Source organism: Lissotriton vulgaris, chromosome 10 (genome assembly GCF_964263255.1).
Source record: "Lissotriton vulgaris chromosome 10, aLisVul1.2, whole genome shotgun sequence".
NCBI lineage: Eukaryota > Metazoa > Chordata > Amphibia > Caudata > Salamandridae > Lissotriton > Lissotriton vulgaris.
In genome coordinates this window covers 663695794-663715829 of record NC_141698.1, presented here as the reverse complement: position 1 = coordinate 663715829, position 20036 = coordinate 663695794, and the positions used below count along the sequence as shown (strand labels likewise).

Below are 20036 nucleotides of genomic sequence, written 5' to 3'. Positions count from 1 at the left end.
TCACACAGCCTCTCACATAATATATGTTAGAAATAGTATCACTCATTAGTAGTACACAAACTATACTAATTTCACTTTAGTAGTACCTTAGTATGTATGTTTAACACTCAAAAACATTTAGAAAACACTCACAATCACTAAATGATGTCATGAGTGATGTCATTTGCGATGTCATGATTGAAGTCACTGACCTAGTCATGAGTGATGTAATATGTGAGGTCATAATCAGTGCATTGTGGGGAGCATACGTCATAGTTAGCTCATGTAACTATAACTGCTGAATTTCACTGGTTTTGTACGATTGAAATCTGAGCCTAATTAGAACTCTAATCTTTTGTTTCTTTAGTGGACAGACAGACAGACAGACAGACAGACAGACAGACAGACAGACAGACAGACAGACAGACAGACAGACAGACAGACAGACAGATAGATAGATAGATAGATAGATAGATAGATAGATAGATAGATAGATAGATAGATAGATAGATAGATAGATAGATAGATAGATAGATAGATAGATAGATAGATAGATAGATAGATAGATAGATAGATAGATAGATAGATAGATAGATAGAGGACCACGTTTCCATAGGAAATTGGTTCTTTTGCTCTGCTAATAACTTTGGCGCCGTTTGACAAATCTTCATAAAACTTTCAAAAAATAAGTCTCATTCATCTCAGCTCCTTCCTGTAGAGTTTTGAATGCCCCATTAAGCAGGGTCTGAGAAAAAGGGTGGCCCCAAAACACATTTTTTCCATTTATTTTTCTGTAGGAAAATTGAACAGTGATGCTGAAAAAACTGCTAAAATGGAAAACAGGGCAGTGGAGAATACAGTCATGGGAGATATTAGCTTCTTGGGTGGAGTCTGAAACATGCTGCTCTAGACACCTGAGGACTGGGAGTTGACTTCCAGCTCAGAGAGGGCAACGTCCTATCAAGTGTTAGGGGATGCTGAAGATTACAGAACTCCTGTTTAAGTACTCAGTACTCAGTGTCTACTGTTTACTCTCCTGACAGTGAGTTGTAGTGTACCTCTGCAACCATGTGCCATCCTGTACTTGAGAGTGTCCAGTCCAGCTCTTCTAACAATCATCGTGCTCGAAACCAGTTTCAGGCTATCTCTATCTCCAAACCTCACTCCCTCTACACCTTTTTGAATGAGGTGATCCCTATTCTCCTGGAGTCTGATGCAGAGTGGGACCACCTTAGGGGAGAAAATGGGATTAACCTCAATATCCTTCAGCCACATTACGAGGGTTGTGGCATTCTTGTTCTCTTAAAGTAAAATAAATGCCAAAATCTATTTGACTCCATAGGCCTTGTTAGACTTTTTCTTTAACAGGCCTACATAGGAATAAAATGTTTATTTCATATCTCCACTGGGGAAATGCTAGAAAAAGTTACTTCCTATTTAATTTTCAAAATCGTAACAGGAAAAGTTGGCACAAGACAGGGAGTGTTTAACACTACCACTTTTCACTTAGAGATGCCAAGGAGAGCGTCTCCTATTCATTCATTGGCCCGCCTAGACAGCCAGGCTCTAGTAACAACAGGGTGGGGAACAAATGTTGATGCTCTCAGACGGGAGACAAGCTCAGCTAAATAGGAGAGTGGCTAGGAAGTCAAAAACAGAGCTTCACAACGGCAGCTGTGTTCTGCCATCTTTAAAAGGGGCTGAAGGGGTGCTAGAAAATATGGATCACTGACATAATATCGAGGGACATAATATCGACTACCAAAAATATCGGTGAAAAAATATCGACAGACAGAATATCGACTTTGTATCTACAAACAGGTAAGTACAAAAATATCGAGTAAAAAATATCGTTTACAAAAATATAGTTTGTGAAAATATCGACTTTATTAAAAACAATGTAAAATTAAATTAATATTAAAAATAATTTACTAAAATATACTTAAAAATACTTAAATTACCTTAAAATAATAAAAAGAATTAATTAAAGTTATAAAAAAAAATTTTTACAATCATATTTGTTAAAACATATATATAAATAGTAACATAATATAAGTAAAAAATATCCAATATTATTACCGTAGGATAGCTGAAGTGAAAAATTACTATTCCCACTCCAGAGAGTGCAACAGTAGATAAGGCGTTGGATAGCGTAGAGGTAAAAATTACTATTCCCACTCCAGAGAGTGCAACAGTAGGGAAAGCGTTGGATAGCGTAGGGGTAAAAATTACTATTCCCACTCCAGAGAGTGCAACAGTAGGGAAAGCGTTGGATAGCGTAGGGCTATTAATTACTATTCCAACTCCAGAGAGTGCAACAGTAGGGAAAGGGTTGGATAGCGTAGGGGTAGAACTTACTATTCCCACTCCAGAGAGTGCAACAGTAAGGAAAGCGTTGGATAGCGTAGGGGTAAAAATTACTATTCCACCTCCAGAGAGTTCAACAGTAGGGAAAGCGTTGGATACCATAGGGGTAAAAATTACTATTCCCACTCCAGAGAGTGCAACAGTAGGGAAAGCGTTAGATAGCGTAGGGGTAAAAAATACTATTCCCACTCCAGAGAGTGCAACAGTAGGGAAAGGGTTGGATAGCGTAGGGGTAAAAATTACTATTCCCACTCCAGAGAGTGCAACAGTAGGGAAAGCGTAGGATAGAGTAGGGCTAAAAATTACTATTCCCACTCCAGAGAGTGCAACAGTACGGAAAGCGTTGGATAGCGTAGGGGAAAAAATTACTATTCCCACTACAGAGAGTGAAACAGTAGGGAAAGCATTGGATAGCGTTGGGGTAAAAATTACTATTCCCACTCCAAAGAGTGCAACAGTAGGGAAAGCGTTAGATAGCGTAGGGGTTAAAATTACTATTCCCACTCCAGAAAGTGTAACAGTAGGTAAGGCGTTGGATAGCGTAGAGGTAAAAATTACTATTCCCACTCCAGAGAGTGCAACAGTAGGGAAAGGGTTGGATAGCGTAGGGGTAAAAATTACTATTCCCACTCCAGAGAGTGCAACAGTAGGGAAAGCGTTGGATAGCGTAGGGGTAAAAATTACTATTCTCACTCCAGAGAGTGCAACAGTAGGGAAAGCGTTGGATAGCGTAGGGGTTAAAATTACTATTCCCACTCCAGAAAGTGCAACAGTAGGTAAGGCATTGGATAGCGTAGAGGTAAAAATTACTATTCCCACTCCAGAGAGTGCAACAGTAGGGAAAGGGTTGGATAGCGTAGAAGTAAAAATTACTATTCCCACTCCAGAGAGTGCAACAGTAGGGAAAGTGTTGGGTAGCGTAGGGGTAAAAATTACTATTCCCACTCTAGAGAGTGCAACAGTAGGGAAAGCGTTGGATAGCGTAGGGGTAAAAATTACTATTCCCACTCCAGTGAGTGCACCAGTAGGGAAAGTAGACACTTCATATATTATTTAAAAATATATATATAATAATATCTATAAAAAAAATAATTAAAAGTAATTACCAATTTAATATAATATAATAATTAATTAATTACAAATACTAATTTAATTTAATCATTACAATTAGTTATCTATTAATACTAATTAATTACAAATTAACAATTAATTAATTAGTAATTAAAAAGTTACTTAACAATTAAAATCTAATAAATACACAAAAAAATTAACATATGTAATTAGTTATCAATAAATTACTTCCCACCCTATTCCCCTATAAACCCACAACCCACTACAGAAAATAAATTAGTAAAATTAACATAATTATCAATTAATCAATTTAATAAAATTAATTCTCAATTAAAATTTAATTAATTACCAAATAACAATTATTTAACAATGAATTATAAATAAATAACACTACATAAATTAACATATTTAATTAATTATAATTAAATTACTTCCCACCCTACTCCCCTATAAACCCACAACCCACTACAGAAATTAAATTAGTTAAATGAACATAATTATCAATTAATCAATTAAATAAAATTAATTGGCAATTAAAATCTAATTAATTACAAAATAAAAATTAATTAACAATTAATTATAAACAAATACCAATAAAAAAATTACAGATTGAATTAATTATAATTAAATTACACTACATAAATTAACATATTTAATTAATTATAATTAAATTACTTCCCACCCTATTCCCCTATAAACCCACAACCCGCTACAGAATTAAATTACGCTAAATTTAAATAACATTAAATTCATTAATTAAATTACATTACAACCTAAATAAACACTTTTAACACATAAAATACACTATAAAAAATTCGATATTATTAAATGTTCGATATTTTTATCAAACTATACTATGTACTTCGATATTTTGACTATCTATATTTTAAAATTCGATATTACATTACTTACCTTCAAAACGATATTTTTGATGTCTATATTCTGTCCATTCGATATTCTGTCCAGCCTATATTTTGTACTCGATATTATGTCCATTCGATATTTTGTAGTCGATATTTTGTCTGTTTACCAGAAAATATATAGGATTTACCATTCACTAGCTAGTACACTGGAAGAAAATAGTTTGGTTTCTCCTATGGCTGGCTAGTGCCCTCAACCAACATCTCCTCAGAACACTCCAGGATTAAAAGACTCCTCATGAAGAAGAAGATCCTGTTGGAAGAAGATTCATGACTTCTGCTAGAAGAAGAGGACTCATACCGGACTCAAGGCACATGGCTCCTGAAACCTGCTGGTAGCTGGGACTGAAACTGTTCTTCTAGGGTCAAGTGGTTGACCTCTTCCTTGGCTGCTTCATGTAGACAAAAAGCATCAGGACTCCTCGCTCCAAGAGGGACCAGCTGACTTTAAGGTGATGGACTCAACAGATGACCTAGATGGAAAAAGATCTGGTGACTAAAAGCCTACCCTGGTGACCATGGGGCTGCAGGACTGACCAGGAGGAACCTTTCCAGCCCTTTGAAAAAGTTGGGACTTAGTAATTTTTCCAACCTTCAGAGGACTCAGAGAAGGTGCTGGAAGGTGTCCAGGAAGGCAATATCAAAAGCCAGCAAACAATCTTGCTCTGTCCCACCTGCAGTTTTCTGCCACACTGAAAACTGGTTCAGAGGGACCTCATGGCAAAGGGCTATGGCCTTGTGGAACCTTGCCCAGCTATGGGCCCCAGCCTTGCTCTGTTGAAGGAGTTAGACTACGAAAAAACTGAGTAAGTTCAAAGGTAAAATCTTGGGCCATGCCAAAGCATTAATTCTATCCAACCTACAAAGTGACCTCAGCTACTGCAAAATCTGAGTTTTTCCAGCATGGGGCTTTCGGTGCAACAAATCAACAGTTTCACTGGGAGCTCTAGAATGACGTAGCAAACTTCTCTGCGGACTGCCTATTACTTGCATCAGGGCTATCAGAGATCGGAAAGAGATACTCTCAGAACTGTTTTGACCTAACCAGAATCAGTGTATTGGTTTGCTAAAGGCACCCCCTACTAAATTAATAACTCTATTCCTGGCAGTCATTATTCTATCAACTGCAAAGTAGCTGTCGTACAATCAGGTGAAGGAGCTCAGGCAGATTATTTGGTTGAACAATTTTAATCGAATTTCCTAAGAAACCACAAATTCATATTTTATGGAAGATATTTTTTTGTTGTTGTAGGGGGCGCTTCTGTCATGAGACAGGGGTGATATATTCGTAGAAATAATACACACCCCTTGCTCATGGACAACCTGCATTTAGACCAGGCTATTGAGTAAGGAATGTGAAGAGACCACAATATATGGCTAAATAAAACTCTTAGTGTTTGTAGGATCTCTACAACATGGCTATACTAGGTGAAGCATGCATAGGATGAATTGCATCTGCTTCTGATTGAGAAATGATGCAAAGAGAGGGATGAAGTATGAGAAATGAAGACCATCTGGAGGATATGGGTGTGCGGATTCAAATGTGAAATCTGGCAGTGCTGATGACTTGTAAAAATCCCAGCTCAAGTTGACAATTGGCAGTCATTAAAGGTGGCCATGGTGGCAAGGTGACAAAATTATGGAGGTGTGCTCACAATGCTGCTGAATCTAAAAGCTTGGCCTGAGGGTATATTGTGTGTGCGTGTGTGTGTGTGTGTGGTTGAGGGACACCGAAAATTATGTTGCACTTCTTGCCTAGGGAAATAAAATAGGGAAAGATATCAAATCAATAAATATTCAGGCTGATAAGTCTTTAAGCCTCATTTCTAGGTGCCCGCACACTTGAATGGTAATGACCCCTTCGTATTTACCAATAATATTGGTATCAGTAACTCCATGGGGATATACCAGAATTTTACAAGTGGGCACTGCAGGTACTCCTATAAATGAAAATTACTGTAATGTAATGTATTGGCATTTATATAGCGCACTACTTACCCGTCGGGTCCCAAGGCGCTTCGACCGCTGCGAAACCCTTCCTGGCTTCCCTGAGAGATGGTCCCTTAATGGGTATCTCCAGGGTGAGACCAGGCATCCCCGGCGGTCTGGTGGGGCCGTTAGTGAAGATGAGGCAAGCTAATGCCCAGAGTTGCCGAGTGTGATCACTGATCAGAGTGGGCACCGAGGCGAGAGAATTATCGAGTCTGCTGACCCTGGTCCAGAAACCTGCCGCGTCGGGAATCGAACCCTGGTCCCGGGCCGTCCTCTGCTCTCGGGTCTGCCGCCTCTAACCAGTGAGCCACACTACTTCAGGGGACTTGACAATTAAGATCCCAATTCCATAATAATTGCTAGCTTAGTTTAGCATTTCATCCTGATATTCCACCCACTTTCAACAGGTAAAGTCTCTGAGTAAAGTACCGAAATGTGCAAGTTACAGTGGATCTCGTAATTGAAAAGTGGGTAGCAACTCCTGCTATGAACCCGAAATGAATTACCAGAATACTCTTAATTAAGCCCTTTTTTGTCTGAAAAAGAAGAAAAACAAGCGAGATACACCTGTGTTTGAGCAACCCCTTTAGAAAAATGTGATACTTTCGTTTGGTTTTATCTCAGACCTGTTTTCCTACAATGGCAGATTAACAAGCAAATGATTTGTTCTTAATGTGCGGACTCAGTTAAAATCTTCATTGTATGCTATGTTACTTGGACTAAATCGTGACTTTTCCATCAACCCTTCTTAAAAAAACTAAAAAATAATCATTTACTTCTAAAAAAAGAAATCAAGTTTTACTAGTAAATGGATAGTATGCATTTCATTCCTCCCAAAAAGCTAAACATAATACAGTAAAAGGCAGGTATACATTTAAAAGTATGCAGCACATTTTCTCATTGAAAAGAAAAAATCACCAGGACCACTTCATATGAGTTTGCATTCACCATATCTTTTATTCATTATTGACCTAATCCATGTGTACATTTACCCATAATGCACGTGCTCCGACTTTTCTGATGGAGTGAAAAAAGCTTAATTTTGGGCACATTTCATACTTGACCACTACGCAAAACATAAAAGGGATTTCAATCAACAGAGTGGTGTTTTTCACAGTTTTCACGATGCCTCATGTGGCATCAATTTTCACTTGAGTTTCAATGACTTGGAACATTTTTAGGACGCAGTAACATTCCTTATTCCACCAACTATTCCGGACACATGCAATTAATTAATCTCTTGAAAGCACTGAGTTAGATGAATCTAAGGTCTCCTGTTGATACCCCTTATAATTAGACCATAAAACTGCTTGTGAATTTCATTCTACAAATTCAATATAGATACTCCGAAAGTCACATTCAATGTACACAGTATTTGAATTATTAAATAGATTTGTTTTAATTAATAATGGAATCACCTCTAATTAATTGTCTTAATTTTTCAATGAATTACACAGCACTAAACACTGAAGGGATAAGGTGGGGAAAAAAACAAAAGAATCTTTACTGAATTGTTTTTGAAAAAGCAATATTAACCAACATTAGGATTCAATAGATCATTGCTGGGTTAATCAAATCCGCAGCAAATGTTTCACCTAATCCAGTTCTAGCTAAAACAGGTCTGCATTCCGCCGTGCTCAAATTACCAAAGAAATTCAATCAAACTTTTGGGGAAATAGGTGTTGCAAAAAGTTCTGGAGACCTGACTTCCATATGACACTTCAAAACAAAATCTTCACATCATATTGAAAAATAAGTAAACATTGATTGAGAAGAGGCAAAATCAAACGTTAAAGAGGAAAATAAAATTAGAAGCATTATGGAAGACGCTGCCACCAAGGAACCATGCAGGACACAAATGGAGGCACAGAAACAGTTTTGCGTGGTATGGAGTAGGAATGAATGGGTTAGAGAAAAGTTCAAATCATGCATAGGGAACTTGATAAGATTGGGAGAAATCAATAGAGCAAACATGCCCGACTGCAGAGAAACACTGTTCAATTTTTTCAGATAAAAATAACTATAATTTGGACAATGGATCATCAAATGAAAACAAAATGTGAGCACCATTTTGGTTTCTTAGCCAAATCAACATATCCAAATTGAGCACGCAATCAATAAGATTTGTAAAATTCTGGACAAAAATGTAACTTTTTGTAAAAGATTTTTTAAAATGTTAAAAGAGTTGTAATTTACGCCTGGAATTTGATCATTTGTCCGTACAGAACTGTATGGCTGAAAAATCATATAACATGAGGATGCATGGCGTCACTTTATATATGAAAATAACTAAACCCCAAAGAAAAGTTAACCAGAATTGATTAATCCAAATCTTACAGGAGCTTTCAAAGGGCGGTCAGGTACTTCCTTGAAAATACAATACATTCATGAAATTAAATGGAAATAAATGTACTCTTCCTGCGTTAGAAGTATGTGGATTTGCAGGTTGAGCACTGTGTGTCTGTCATTCTGAGGAGCGAAGGTCGTATGAGCAAAATAGCTTCGAAATGTGGTTTACATACTGTACTTCAGTGGCCTCCAAAATCTAATTCTACATTCCCGAGTATTTACCACAACTATTTTAGCACTCACTAGCCATACTGAAATGCACTCTACATCCCAGCAGATCCAGTCAGGCCCCCTGCAAACCAGCAAAAAAAACCCACAAAAAAACAAGGTTTTTGCATCAAAGAAGGCAAAACGTTAACAATCACACTGCCTTGTCAAACCCAAACAGGAGGTATGTCCATTTGGCTCAGGTTCAGTGGCAATTCTGGGGATTGTAACCTGACCACTGAAACTACTCACCCTACTGTACAAATAAGAAATAATGCAAGCATAATGTAAGGTGTAACAAGAGCCAGCATCGTCCTCTCTAAAAAGTGTGAGTTGTCCTGAAAAAATGTACATACACAAAGCAAAACGGTGCTCAAGTGTTATGTTCAGGTAATATGGTGCAAGTCTGTTGACAGCCTTTGTCGGGGGTACTTTTATTTTAATGATTCGGTTTGGAAGACTTCTTCTTCTTCTGCTCCTCCCTGTACTTTGGCTTCTTCCGCTTACCGCCATCTTTGTACCCTAGGAAAACATGTTTCACAAAACACTGTTCACAAAACTGGTGTACTACAGTATAACAATCACATGCCACAAAATCGGTAAATGTGTCTTTGCCTTAAAAAATACCAAGTAGATTTGTGCAGAATTAAGAGGAAACAATGAGGGTGACATAGCAAAGTAATTACATGAATAAATGTAGCCGGGGAATAGTGCAATCTGTATTTTAACTCTTGTGGAAAACCTCCTCAGCAGTGAGAGTGAGGTCTTTTACAAGCAACTGGGTCCCTCATGAAATATAATTGAAGTGTAATTGTCCCCTGATGAAGAATATTTCTGTAAATAAGCAAAAGGAGAAAAGGTCCATAGAAAAGACATTTTAATCTTCAATCACCTGACAAAATAAATGCTATGTATATGTGCACTAATGACATTTCCAATTCAACAGCAGGTTTCATTACATTCTACTAAAGTAATGTAGCTGAGTGAAGTTAAATACCCATTTGGAAACATATTAGACTTTCTAGACATGAACGTAGAGCCTCTCTCAATGCAGATGAGTATTTGGGCCCTGATTATGATGTCAGTCAGGGACATCATCGTGGATTCGGGATTGAACAACTTCTGGTCGGCGGTCCTGACCGCAGTATTACAATGCGACCTCACATGGTGTCGTAGTGTACTCTCATGTCTCTATGGGAACTTGTGCAGCGGCAGTGAACCTGCCGTAGCACAAGCTCCCATAGAGAAATGGGAGAATCTGTTAATCCCTGCACTGCGTAGTAGGCACCTCAAGGTACAGGTGCAGGGATTAACATGGAGTGCCTCCTCGGCCCCCAACCGGAGTCTGCAGGAAGAAGGGGGCACTGCTAGGGGCCCCCAAAGTCACTTTCCGACAGGCTCTACATGTCAGAAAGCCCGCCATGGAAAGCTTTTCGGAAACCGACATCATAATCCCGATGGTGGAAACACTGTCAATTCCGACCGCCTAGAATGAAATAAGACGGTCTGAAATAAAACCGTTGATGTCAGCCGGATAGCCTCCAACCTGCGGCCCTTTGTGTTTCATTATTCTTAACCTATGTGCCTAAAGATATAAACAGCCTTATTGGCCACAAGGGATTACAGTAATCTTATCATATGGGCCTGTGAAATTATTCAAATGGATGTGATGTCATTTTCTACTAGTGTGATGTCACATCACAAGAAAATAAAGTACCTGTTGCCACCCCTAGTGCAGAGTGATATGTGTTGTAGGTTCATGGGAAGAAAATCTCCCCCAGTTCCAGTAGTTTAGAGTATATGTGTTTGCAACGAGATGGGTAATGCTGCAGGACTTTAAATTCAAGGATTCCTGGCAACAACTCACAGATCAACTTTGCTGTTGGGAGAGGATGCTCATTTTCCTGTTTTATCACCACAAGAGGAGGAAGGTGCTTCATGCCTACGTAGAAATAGGGGGTTTGGGGATCAGAAGCATGGAAGTGAGGGAGGGAGGTCAGTTTATAACTTACCTGGATCCCCTTTGAATTCCCTCATCACCATATTCGATTTCTTTATAGGCCCATTAGGGAAGCCATGAAGAAGGGTTAGAGAGGGAACCTTTGGCAAAAAGGGCATGGAACCTAAAATTCAAGATTTCTATCCAGAAATGTAGACCTTTCACAAGGCCATCAGAGACCACTGTAGCTGCCTCTGCCTATCTAGGATGTTGTTGGGGCCTCTCAACGAACAATGGAGTGTTCAGGATACAACTCTTTTTATGCATCTTAACCATTATATGCAATCCTATAAGAAGCTGTGAACTTCAAAGACAAAAGTCGAGTCGTGGACTAGCGCCATCTCATGAGCAATTATTATTATTATTATTATTATTATTATTGCATTTATTGAGCGCACAGCTACCCGGAGGTTTCCCGGCGCTTGCCTTGGGAACCCGTCCTGGCTTTTCCCTGTGAGATAGCCCCTACAGGTCATCCCCAAGGTGAAAGCCAGGCATCCCGCCGCAGGGGGGCCGTTGTGGAGATTTAGCAAGCTTAATGCCCAGAGTTGCAGAGTGAGAACCCATGATTAGAGCAGGCACCGAAGCGAGAATTATTGAGTCCGTGGACATTTGAGCTCAAGACCCTGCCGCGTCGGGAATTGAACCCTGGTCCCGGGTCTGACCTCAGCTTCCGGGTCTGCCTGCTCTACACCGTGAGCCACACTTCTCCACTGCAGACTAAGACAGAGCAATGAGTCTCTGTCTCAGTTTCTTATGCTGTTTAGACGGAGATGGTGAACAAGAGATGTTTGTACGACTAAAGCAGTCTTTTTGGCTGGAGACATCCTGGTGAGAGTGGACAAATAAACATTATATTATTCTTGCTCTTATTGGAAGCCAGTGAGGATGAATAGTGCAGTGCTGGACTCTATGTCTTAAGACCTGCAGTGAGAAGACCAACAATGGTCAGAAATGTGTGGAGCTGGTTGGTAGGTTTATGATATATGTAAGAGTATGGCATCCCTTTTAGAGTAGTGCTGAACTATACAAGAATGGATTCTACACAGCTGCCTAGATTATGAAAGCCCTGCATTTATTACAGAGCTATGAGTCCATACTTATGTTCTAAAATATAACAAAAACAGATAAATAAATACACATTTCCTCAGACGTACTCCAGTGGACTGGCTGCCATTACGACTCTCTCCGGGAGTCTCCATAAGGAAATAAGACAGATCATACACACTTATGACATGTTGATATCTAGGCATTCTCCAGTGAATCATGGTGCATCTGTAGCAAGCTTGGAATCTATGCAGATTATAAAGAAAACTCTATGATGAGTAGATTTCTGATTTTTCTACAAACCTTTTGAGAATCTAGCTGTTTGTGAGCTGCTTTCTAAATTAGCTGACTGCCATGGGGACCTTCTGGCAATTAGCCATTTCCAAGTCATCTCACTCAAGTGAACGTACTGTAGCCACCACTAAGCCTCAGTGGTTTTATGATGCTACCATGCACTCTCTCCTAAAAGCCACCTAAGTCTGTGGCTTTTGCCTACAACTCAGGTAGAAGAGCTTCAGTGGCCATTATCGCCTTCAGCAGCAGGCATGATTGTCATATTAATCCATAGTTCTTCTTGGATCACGGTTTTGTGGTCAATTTCTATTTTATGTTCATAATTGCCTGGCAAGAAGCATCTGCTAAGTTCTCACATGAGTTCAAAGTAGATCCTGACACCCTTTGAAGGGTCAGTTATACTAGAAAACATTCTTGGAATACTTTATTAGAATTCTATACAACTTTAGGTGTCTTATTTTAGGATTGTTGACAATCTAGTACCAACTTATTTATTTATTTACCTATCTTGCTTCTTTTAATTTATACATAAATCAGTGTGATTTCTTTTTGCTCTTATAGATGATCGTTTTTTAGAAGAGCCACACCATCAAGGGTACCTTACAAATAACTTGAATACCTCCTCCCTTCCCTGTGTTTGCACATTATGTAAACATCTAGAGGTAATATTTTAGCAATGGCAGGATCTTTTTCATTCTGTACTTCAGAACTCTATACAATACTGATGTGTTTTCTGCGCCCAGCAAGTTATATATTTGAACTTGGTTTTTAATCACCGACCTTCTTCTAAGTAGCGCTTGCGTGCATGATTGACCAGCGACAGAATTCTGGGATTCTGGAATGGGTGACCTGGAACCTCGCTTCTGGAAGCACTGTGGGCCCTTGGCTCAACAGACTTTTTGCATTGTGAATAACAACTTCAAGGTGACCAAACGGTCTGTGAAGAACCAGCGTGGAGACTTGGCATCAGGGACTAGACTATATTACAAAGTCTTCAGTCCAAACCCCTATTGAAAAATGCTTTTGGTAATACTTCTGCTTTAAAATTGATGTTTGCTGTATCAGAATGTAATTCAAGATACCTTTCTTATCTTGACTCAAATATTTACTTTTACGTTTTATATAAAACAAATTACCTTGTTGAGTTAGAATAATAGATAATCATAAGTTAATGCTATTCTCTCTGTTTCTCATATATGCAGGTACAATTGAAATATTAGAAAAAAGGTCCTAAATGCAGAAGTAGGTATGGTTTAAAACGGCCTGGTATATACATCAAGTTTTCAGGAGGAAATTGTCAAGCAACAAATTAGTGACTTTAATATATAATATTACCTGGGATGGCATCTTCCCCATTATAATACTGCAAGCATAGCCTTTACATTAAAAACCACACTTAAAGAATAAAGCAATTATATTACTTTGTGCATAACTAAGCCAAGTCACACCTTAAATAATGCAAGCTTAAAATAACTGTAAATGATGATGACAAATACATTGCACCACAGGTTTTAATAGAGCCCACCATGTAGATTTGGAAAAATTAAGATCCCTTTTCTCCTACATTTCAGAATACTAACACTTATTATACCCCGCTTCATGTGGCCTTCATTAATCAGTTTCCTTTATGTTGTAATCCATAGTAAAAAGGCGTGCTGATTATTGAGGCTCACAAATGAACTGAAAACAATATATCACATTGGGCTCCAAAACAATGCCAATTCTGTAGTAGTCATAAACAGTATTTAAAGACCGGTCTTGCCTTAGGTCGAATCAAAAGAAACAACTGTCTTTCCAAGCTGCTGTATGCATAAACTTACGCTCTCTGTAAAATTACTTTTTTTGCTTGACCAAAAAAATCCTCTCATCAGTTCTAGCAAACATTAACGTTTGAGTATTCCCTGAATCTAAATGTACGAACTGACAACAGGCAGTTTAAAAAAAAACTTTTTTATGGTTAGGCTGACCGTGCAAATACACCATAACTGTTGTCTGTGCACGGAAATTAGTTTTTCTATGTAAACAACCGCCTTTCCTACACCACGTGAAAATATAGGAGTGTTTTGAGCTTCTTTGTATCCCCTTTGCAATGCTGGTGTATAAAACGTTCTCTTCCAAATAAAACAACAACATCAAAAGGATTGCTGGTGCGTCATAACATGTACACACACACAGCAGCGGCCATTTTTAAAGACTTTGGGGCTTATTATCAAGGGGGGTTTATCTCCGCTTTTTTGGCTTTAAAAGCCAAGAAAGCGGAGATAATTTTATCTCCCTATTACCTAGCTGTCGCTAACACCAGTTAGCGACAGCTAGTAGGAGATAGTGACCATCTTGGGCCCCGCTTTGCATGTCAGTGATATTTATCACTAATGACATGCAAAGTGGGCGTGCCAAGATGTTAGCGACTGGAAACAGTCGCTAACATCGCTATCTCCTATTACCAACTTTTGGGGATATTCGCGCTAAGCGCGAATATCTCCAAAAGCTAACACCTGCCCCTGAGCAGTTCTTAGCCATGTTATCTAATGGTAGGTGGATAACATGGCTAAGAGCATTAGCTCGGTAATGCATGAATATCGCGGACTTTTCAGCGATATTCATGCATTTCGGCCGATTTTTATCGCTTAGGAGATAAACCTTGATAATAGCAAGGTTCTTAAGCGATAAAAATCGCCGCAGCTCAGCGATAAAAATATCGCCGCTAAACCAACATAGCGATAATTATCGCTAGTTGTTGGTAATATGCCCCTTTATTTTACCATTCAAAGATGGCTGATGAAAAAAAAACTGAGCAGGAGCTGAAAAGAGTCCTGTGACCTGCACTGCAATATGCAGCTGACAGGTCCTCGGAATATGTTTATTTTAATTTGTTTTTTTTTTTAAAGGAAACTAATAAATAAAGCATAGAGGAGTGGAGGATCAATGAAAGAGCAGAACTGGGAGTAAGGAGAGGTGGACATCTCAAAGACTAGGGAAGAGTAATATACATGTGAGGCCACCCAAAGCAACAGAAGTGAGCAGAGCAGCCCCCTAACAGTTTGCAGCTTCAGGGTAGGGTCCTATATCAATGAATGTTGACAACAACTAAAGCTATTTAAAAAAAAATGTCAATCAAGTGTTGCGGAACAATAGTGCAACCAATAAGCGGGGGAGTGAGGCAGATTGGTAGTGACCATATGGAGTGAGTGAGAGCGGAAGGCCTGCACTTCCAAGGAGGCAAATGAAAAAATAGTGACCTAAAATCAAAATTAGTATGATACAGCTCATGCAGTCAAAATGTTTGGATGTTAACAACAAGAGCACCAGGGGCGTGAAAACACAAGAATATGGAGTAAAGTCTATGAGTAAGGAGAATGTAAATGAGATAGAGAATAAATCTACCCATAACAACATGATAAATTATGAGATAGCCTGCACACGTAGGAACTCACTGTTTGCACCAGTGGCACAAAAAGTGTCAAATGGTCAATTGTGTTATGGCATTTCCTGATGGGAAAATACAAATGCAAGTGAATTTTCTATTTTGCACAATCAATTTCAAATTGTCTGGAATATATTCTTTTTATCGTCAATTCATTTTTTAATTCTATGATACGTTTTTGTATATCAGAACATGCCTACATTTTTAAGAGGTGCTCTTTTCTATCAAGGCGTGCTACATATTTCTATTTGTTCAGCAAATTAAGTTATCAAATTGCCATTTAAACAAAAAAGCAATTCCAATTTTCTGCCATGGACATCGTTTGCCACGTTCTATCCAAGGCACTCTCTCTGTGTGACCCCTGACCTCAAAGGTCAGGGGTCACACAGTCACAACTCAGAAAGCAAACAGAGCTCTTGTAGAGCCATACCAGCTTTCTGCTATCCACACTCTTTTTACCTCCTTCTTTCCTGCAGCCAGTAGGAGGCAGCAGTGCGCCAATGATGTTACGTCTGTCACCACGAGTATTTTAGTGGACCAACGCCCAAGCGTAAGTTATTCACCGATTGACAAGCTAAAAGATGATTTTGTTTGGGTGGTGTGGGACTAACCATGGTTTGATCACCTGGCACTCAGTCTGAATGAGGTACAAGGCAGGATACTAGATTTTACCGTGGAACAATTGCTATAGTACATTAAAAAAATATTGTGGAATCATAACAGGAGAAACGTGCTATACGAGCTCTGCTTGAATTGTGTAGTGTTGCGGTCTAGTTTATGCACGTCGCGTGACTATGCAACGTGCGGCGGCGGCCATCTTAGATGATGCGCGCGCAACCAGGATTCATTGGCGCGATTGCCGGAGCGCATTGCACGGCAGGCTCGGCGCTTTCTACAGTTATAGTGAAAAATAAATACCTGCTACCACACTACAGTGTTGTGTGGTTATTTGGGGGGCCAGCAACTTTACAATGGTGACGAGGTCGGGTTAGAAGGATGAAGAACCCACCCCCCCCCTGCTACAAGGAAAAATCACCAATAAGAAAAAAAAAAAACGAACTGGCACCTTCAATACCACAGGCCACCAGAAAACGAGACCACACACAGCAGGACGGACACTAGAGAACGTGGCAGAGCCTATTACCCCAGGAAGGTAGGCGACTTCAGCACTGGGGGGAGAAGATAGGACTGAGAAGGGAGCACATTGACCAGGGCACCTCACGACGCTACACCACACGGAGCAGGAGCGCTGGCTACCTCCAGGAGCAGCGAAGGGGCAGAACAAGAGACCCCCCAAGTAGAGACAGATTATCAAGAGGAGAACAGCGCACCAGGTAGCCCTAATAGCCACGGAGACGCCCCAGCCACAGAAAGGCGCAAAAAGATGAGCATGCAAACAGCGTCAGCGACGCCCCTGTACAGTTCCTACCTAAACCAGGGGAGCCTCTCATGAAGTGGGAAGATTGGAGAGACTACATAGACAATTTCATTGAAGTGTTGGAGGACGAGAATGAGGAGAAGTTCTCCAGCAAACGAAAGAGACAGATACTATTGCACAATCTAGGCCCGGAGGGGTTAAGGATTTTCAAGAACTTGGTACCCAAACCACGACCAAGCACGGATGATGATGTGTATGCTCATGCCATCGAGGAGTTAAACGTACATTATAAACCCACTGTTTCAGTGTCAATAGACAGATACAATTTCCAGCAAAGGAAGCAACTTCCAGGAGAGACGGTTGAGGAATATGTCGCAGCATTGAGAAAGCTGGCGTCCACATGTAAATACGATACGTTCCAAGATTAATTCATCAAGGACCAGATTGTTATGCACACTACGAGCGTTGCAGTACAAGACAAGCTGTGGGCCAGCGGCGACACCACACTGCAGGAAGTGATGATAATTGTCAGGAGAGCGGAATTGGTGCGGAGGTGCGCAGAAGCGGCAAAAAGGGAAGCGGCTGTAAGCCCGATGGTGAACAAGATTGATGACGATGAGCGCCACAAGGAAAACAGGAGCAAGGGACCCCCTGCGAAGGGACCAAACAGGTGGCAAGGGAATCCAGGACCACCAGGTAGACAAATGGGAAACCAAAAGAAGTTGTGCTATAGATGTGGCAGTTGGGTGCATGAGGCTCACAACAGGAAATGCCCAGCGTTTCGCGCCAAGTGTGTATTGCGGAATTGTAGGGCACTACGAAAAGATATGCCGAAGGAAATCTTCCAAAAGCATGGTTAAATACATTGACCAAGGACAAGAGGACGGAGAAAGGGAAGACCACGAAGAGGAAGACACAGTACTCTGTATCTATGACCAAGTGTTGAGTGTGGACAACAAAAGATCGACCAAGCCGGTACTGGACATGACTATTGGAGGCGTACCGATAAGTATGGTAGCGGACTCAGGATCACCCTACACCATTGTCCAGCGGACAGTGTGGAACGACACCTTCACGCCGCACCTGGGCCCAGACCTGGAGAAATTGGACATCCGGCCGGTCACGTACAACGGGGACCGCATACCCATGTTGGGGTTCAGACCATTGAGATTCGAATTTAGAGGACGCAGGGCCTACTGCAAGCTGTACATTTCGGAGAAAGGCCCATCGGTGCTGGGATGGCTGGACCAAGGCGACTTGGGCATCAAACTTGACCCGGGTGGCAAGGAGCAAATCCTGCTCACAGAACTGGAGGCATGGCCAGACTTGGATAAGTGGAAGGCAGAATTTCCCAAAGTCTTCGGAGGCACCGTGGGCAAGCTAGAAAAGTTTGCACACAAGATTATCCTCAAGGCAGGCGCCATACCGGTACCTCACAAGGTGAGGAATGTACCCCTGGCGGTGAGAGAGGCGGTGCAAGTGGAACTACAGGAACTAGAAAAGAGAGGAATAATCGAACCAATTACATGCGCCGAGTGGCTGGTGCCATTGGTAGTGGTCATGAAACCCGGTGGAAAGGTTAGGCTCAGTGTAGACCTGCGGGAGCTAAATAAAAACATTGTAGTGGAGAAGTTTCCTTTGCCAAGGATTGAGGAGATGCTGGCCATGACGAGAGGCATCAAATGGTACTCTACCATTGACTTGACATCCGCATACCATCAGATCGCCCTGCACCCGGACAGCAGAAGGTTAACATCATTCATAACCCTCTTTGGGTGCTACCTGTTCCGCCGCATGCCGTTCGGGCTAGCCTCAGCGGCAGCGGTGTTTCAGAAACTGATGCACCAACTGTTTAAGAACATGGACGGCATCCAATATTTCCAGGATGATATTCTGGTGAAGGGGCGAGACAAATTAGACCACAATGCCAAGCTCACGAAGGTCCTGAAAACACTAGAGGGAAAGGGCCTGACGGCTGAGTGGGAGAAATGCCGATTGGGCATGGAATCAGTAACGTATTTGGGACACGAGATTGGTGTGCAAGGCATCACACCCAAGGCTGAGAACGTAAAGTCGATCTGTGATGCACCCCCGCCTGCCAACAAGGAAGACGTCAGGTCCTTCCTAGGTATGGCGGAATACTACAGTAAATTTGTGCAGCATTTCGCAACCAAGGCACACCACATGAGGAAGCTCACCAGAGAAGGCTCGGTGTTCCACTGGACGGAGGAAGCACAAGGGGAGTTCGAGAGCATCAAGAAGGATGTGGTAGGAGCCATTCCCCTACAAGGATATGATCCACAAGGGAAGACGTTGCTAATCACGGATGCCAGCGATAAAGGCTTGGGTGCCGTGTTGATGCAGGATCGAGGACAGGGAGTGATGGAAACGCTTAGCTTCGCCTCGCGCACATTGAGTGACACGGAGAAAAAATACAGTGTCATAGAGAAGGAGATGCTGGCTGTGGTGTGGGCCATGACAAGATTCAGACAATTCCTGTGGGGCACCCGCTTCCAGCTGAAAACAGACCACAAGCCTTTGGTGAAAGTGTTAACGTCCAGCGGCCACGCCAGTGCCACCCCCAGGATCTCAAAAATGACATTGAAATTACTGGAATTCCGATACGACGTGGAGTTCATCCCCGGCAGTCGTAACAGAGTGGCGTACTACTTGAGTAGAGCGGCAGCCAGGGAACCAGGGGAAGAAGACCAAGCGAGTGGAGAAGAGATGGTAGCTCTAACGGATGATCAAGAGAAGGTTATCAGCAACCAGGAATGGAACGAAGCATATAATGAAGACCCCATTATGCAGGAGGTGAAGAGATACATAACGCAGGGCTGGCTGGAAAAGAAACACACCAGCGAAGTGCTCAGAATGTTCTACGGAATAAGGGAGTAATTGTCGTTGGATGATCAAGGAGTGTTCGTGTATCGGGGAGACAAGGTGGTTCCCCCCCCGATGGCATAGTGGGAAAACTGATGGCGTTACTCCATGAAGGACATCTGGGGA

The 20036-nt window shown here is 41.1% G+C and overlaps 1 protein-coding gene across 1 annotated transcript in view; it reads right to left on the bottom strand.

Moving 5' to 3' along the window:
- Positions 1-7262: 7262 nt before the first annotated feature.
- The window catches only part of DNAJB6 (DnaJ heat shock protein family (Hsp40) member B6), a 510499-nt gene continuing 497725 nt past the window's right edge, over positions 7263-20036 (bottom strand). Inside the window, exon 10 of the mRNA XM_086941496.1 lies at positions 7263-9407. Coding sequence (XP_086797622.1) covers positions 9325-9407 — 83 coding nt within the window. The 3' untranslated portion in view covers positions 7263-9324. The remainder of the gene's footprint in view (positions 9408-20036) is intronic.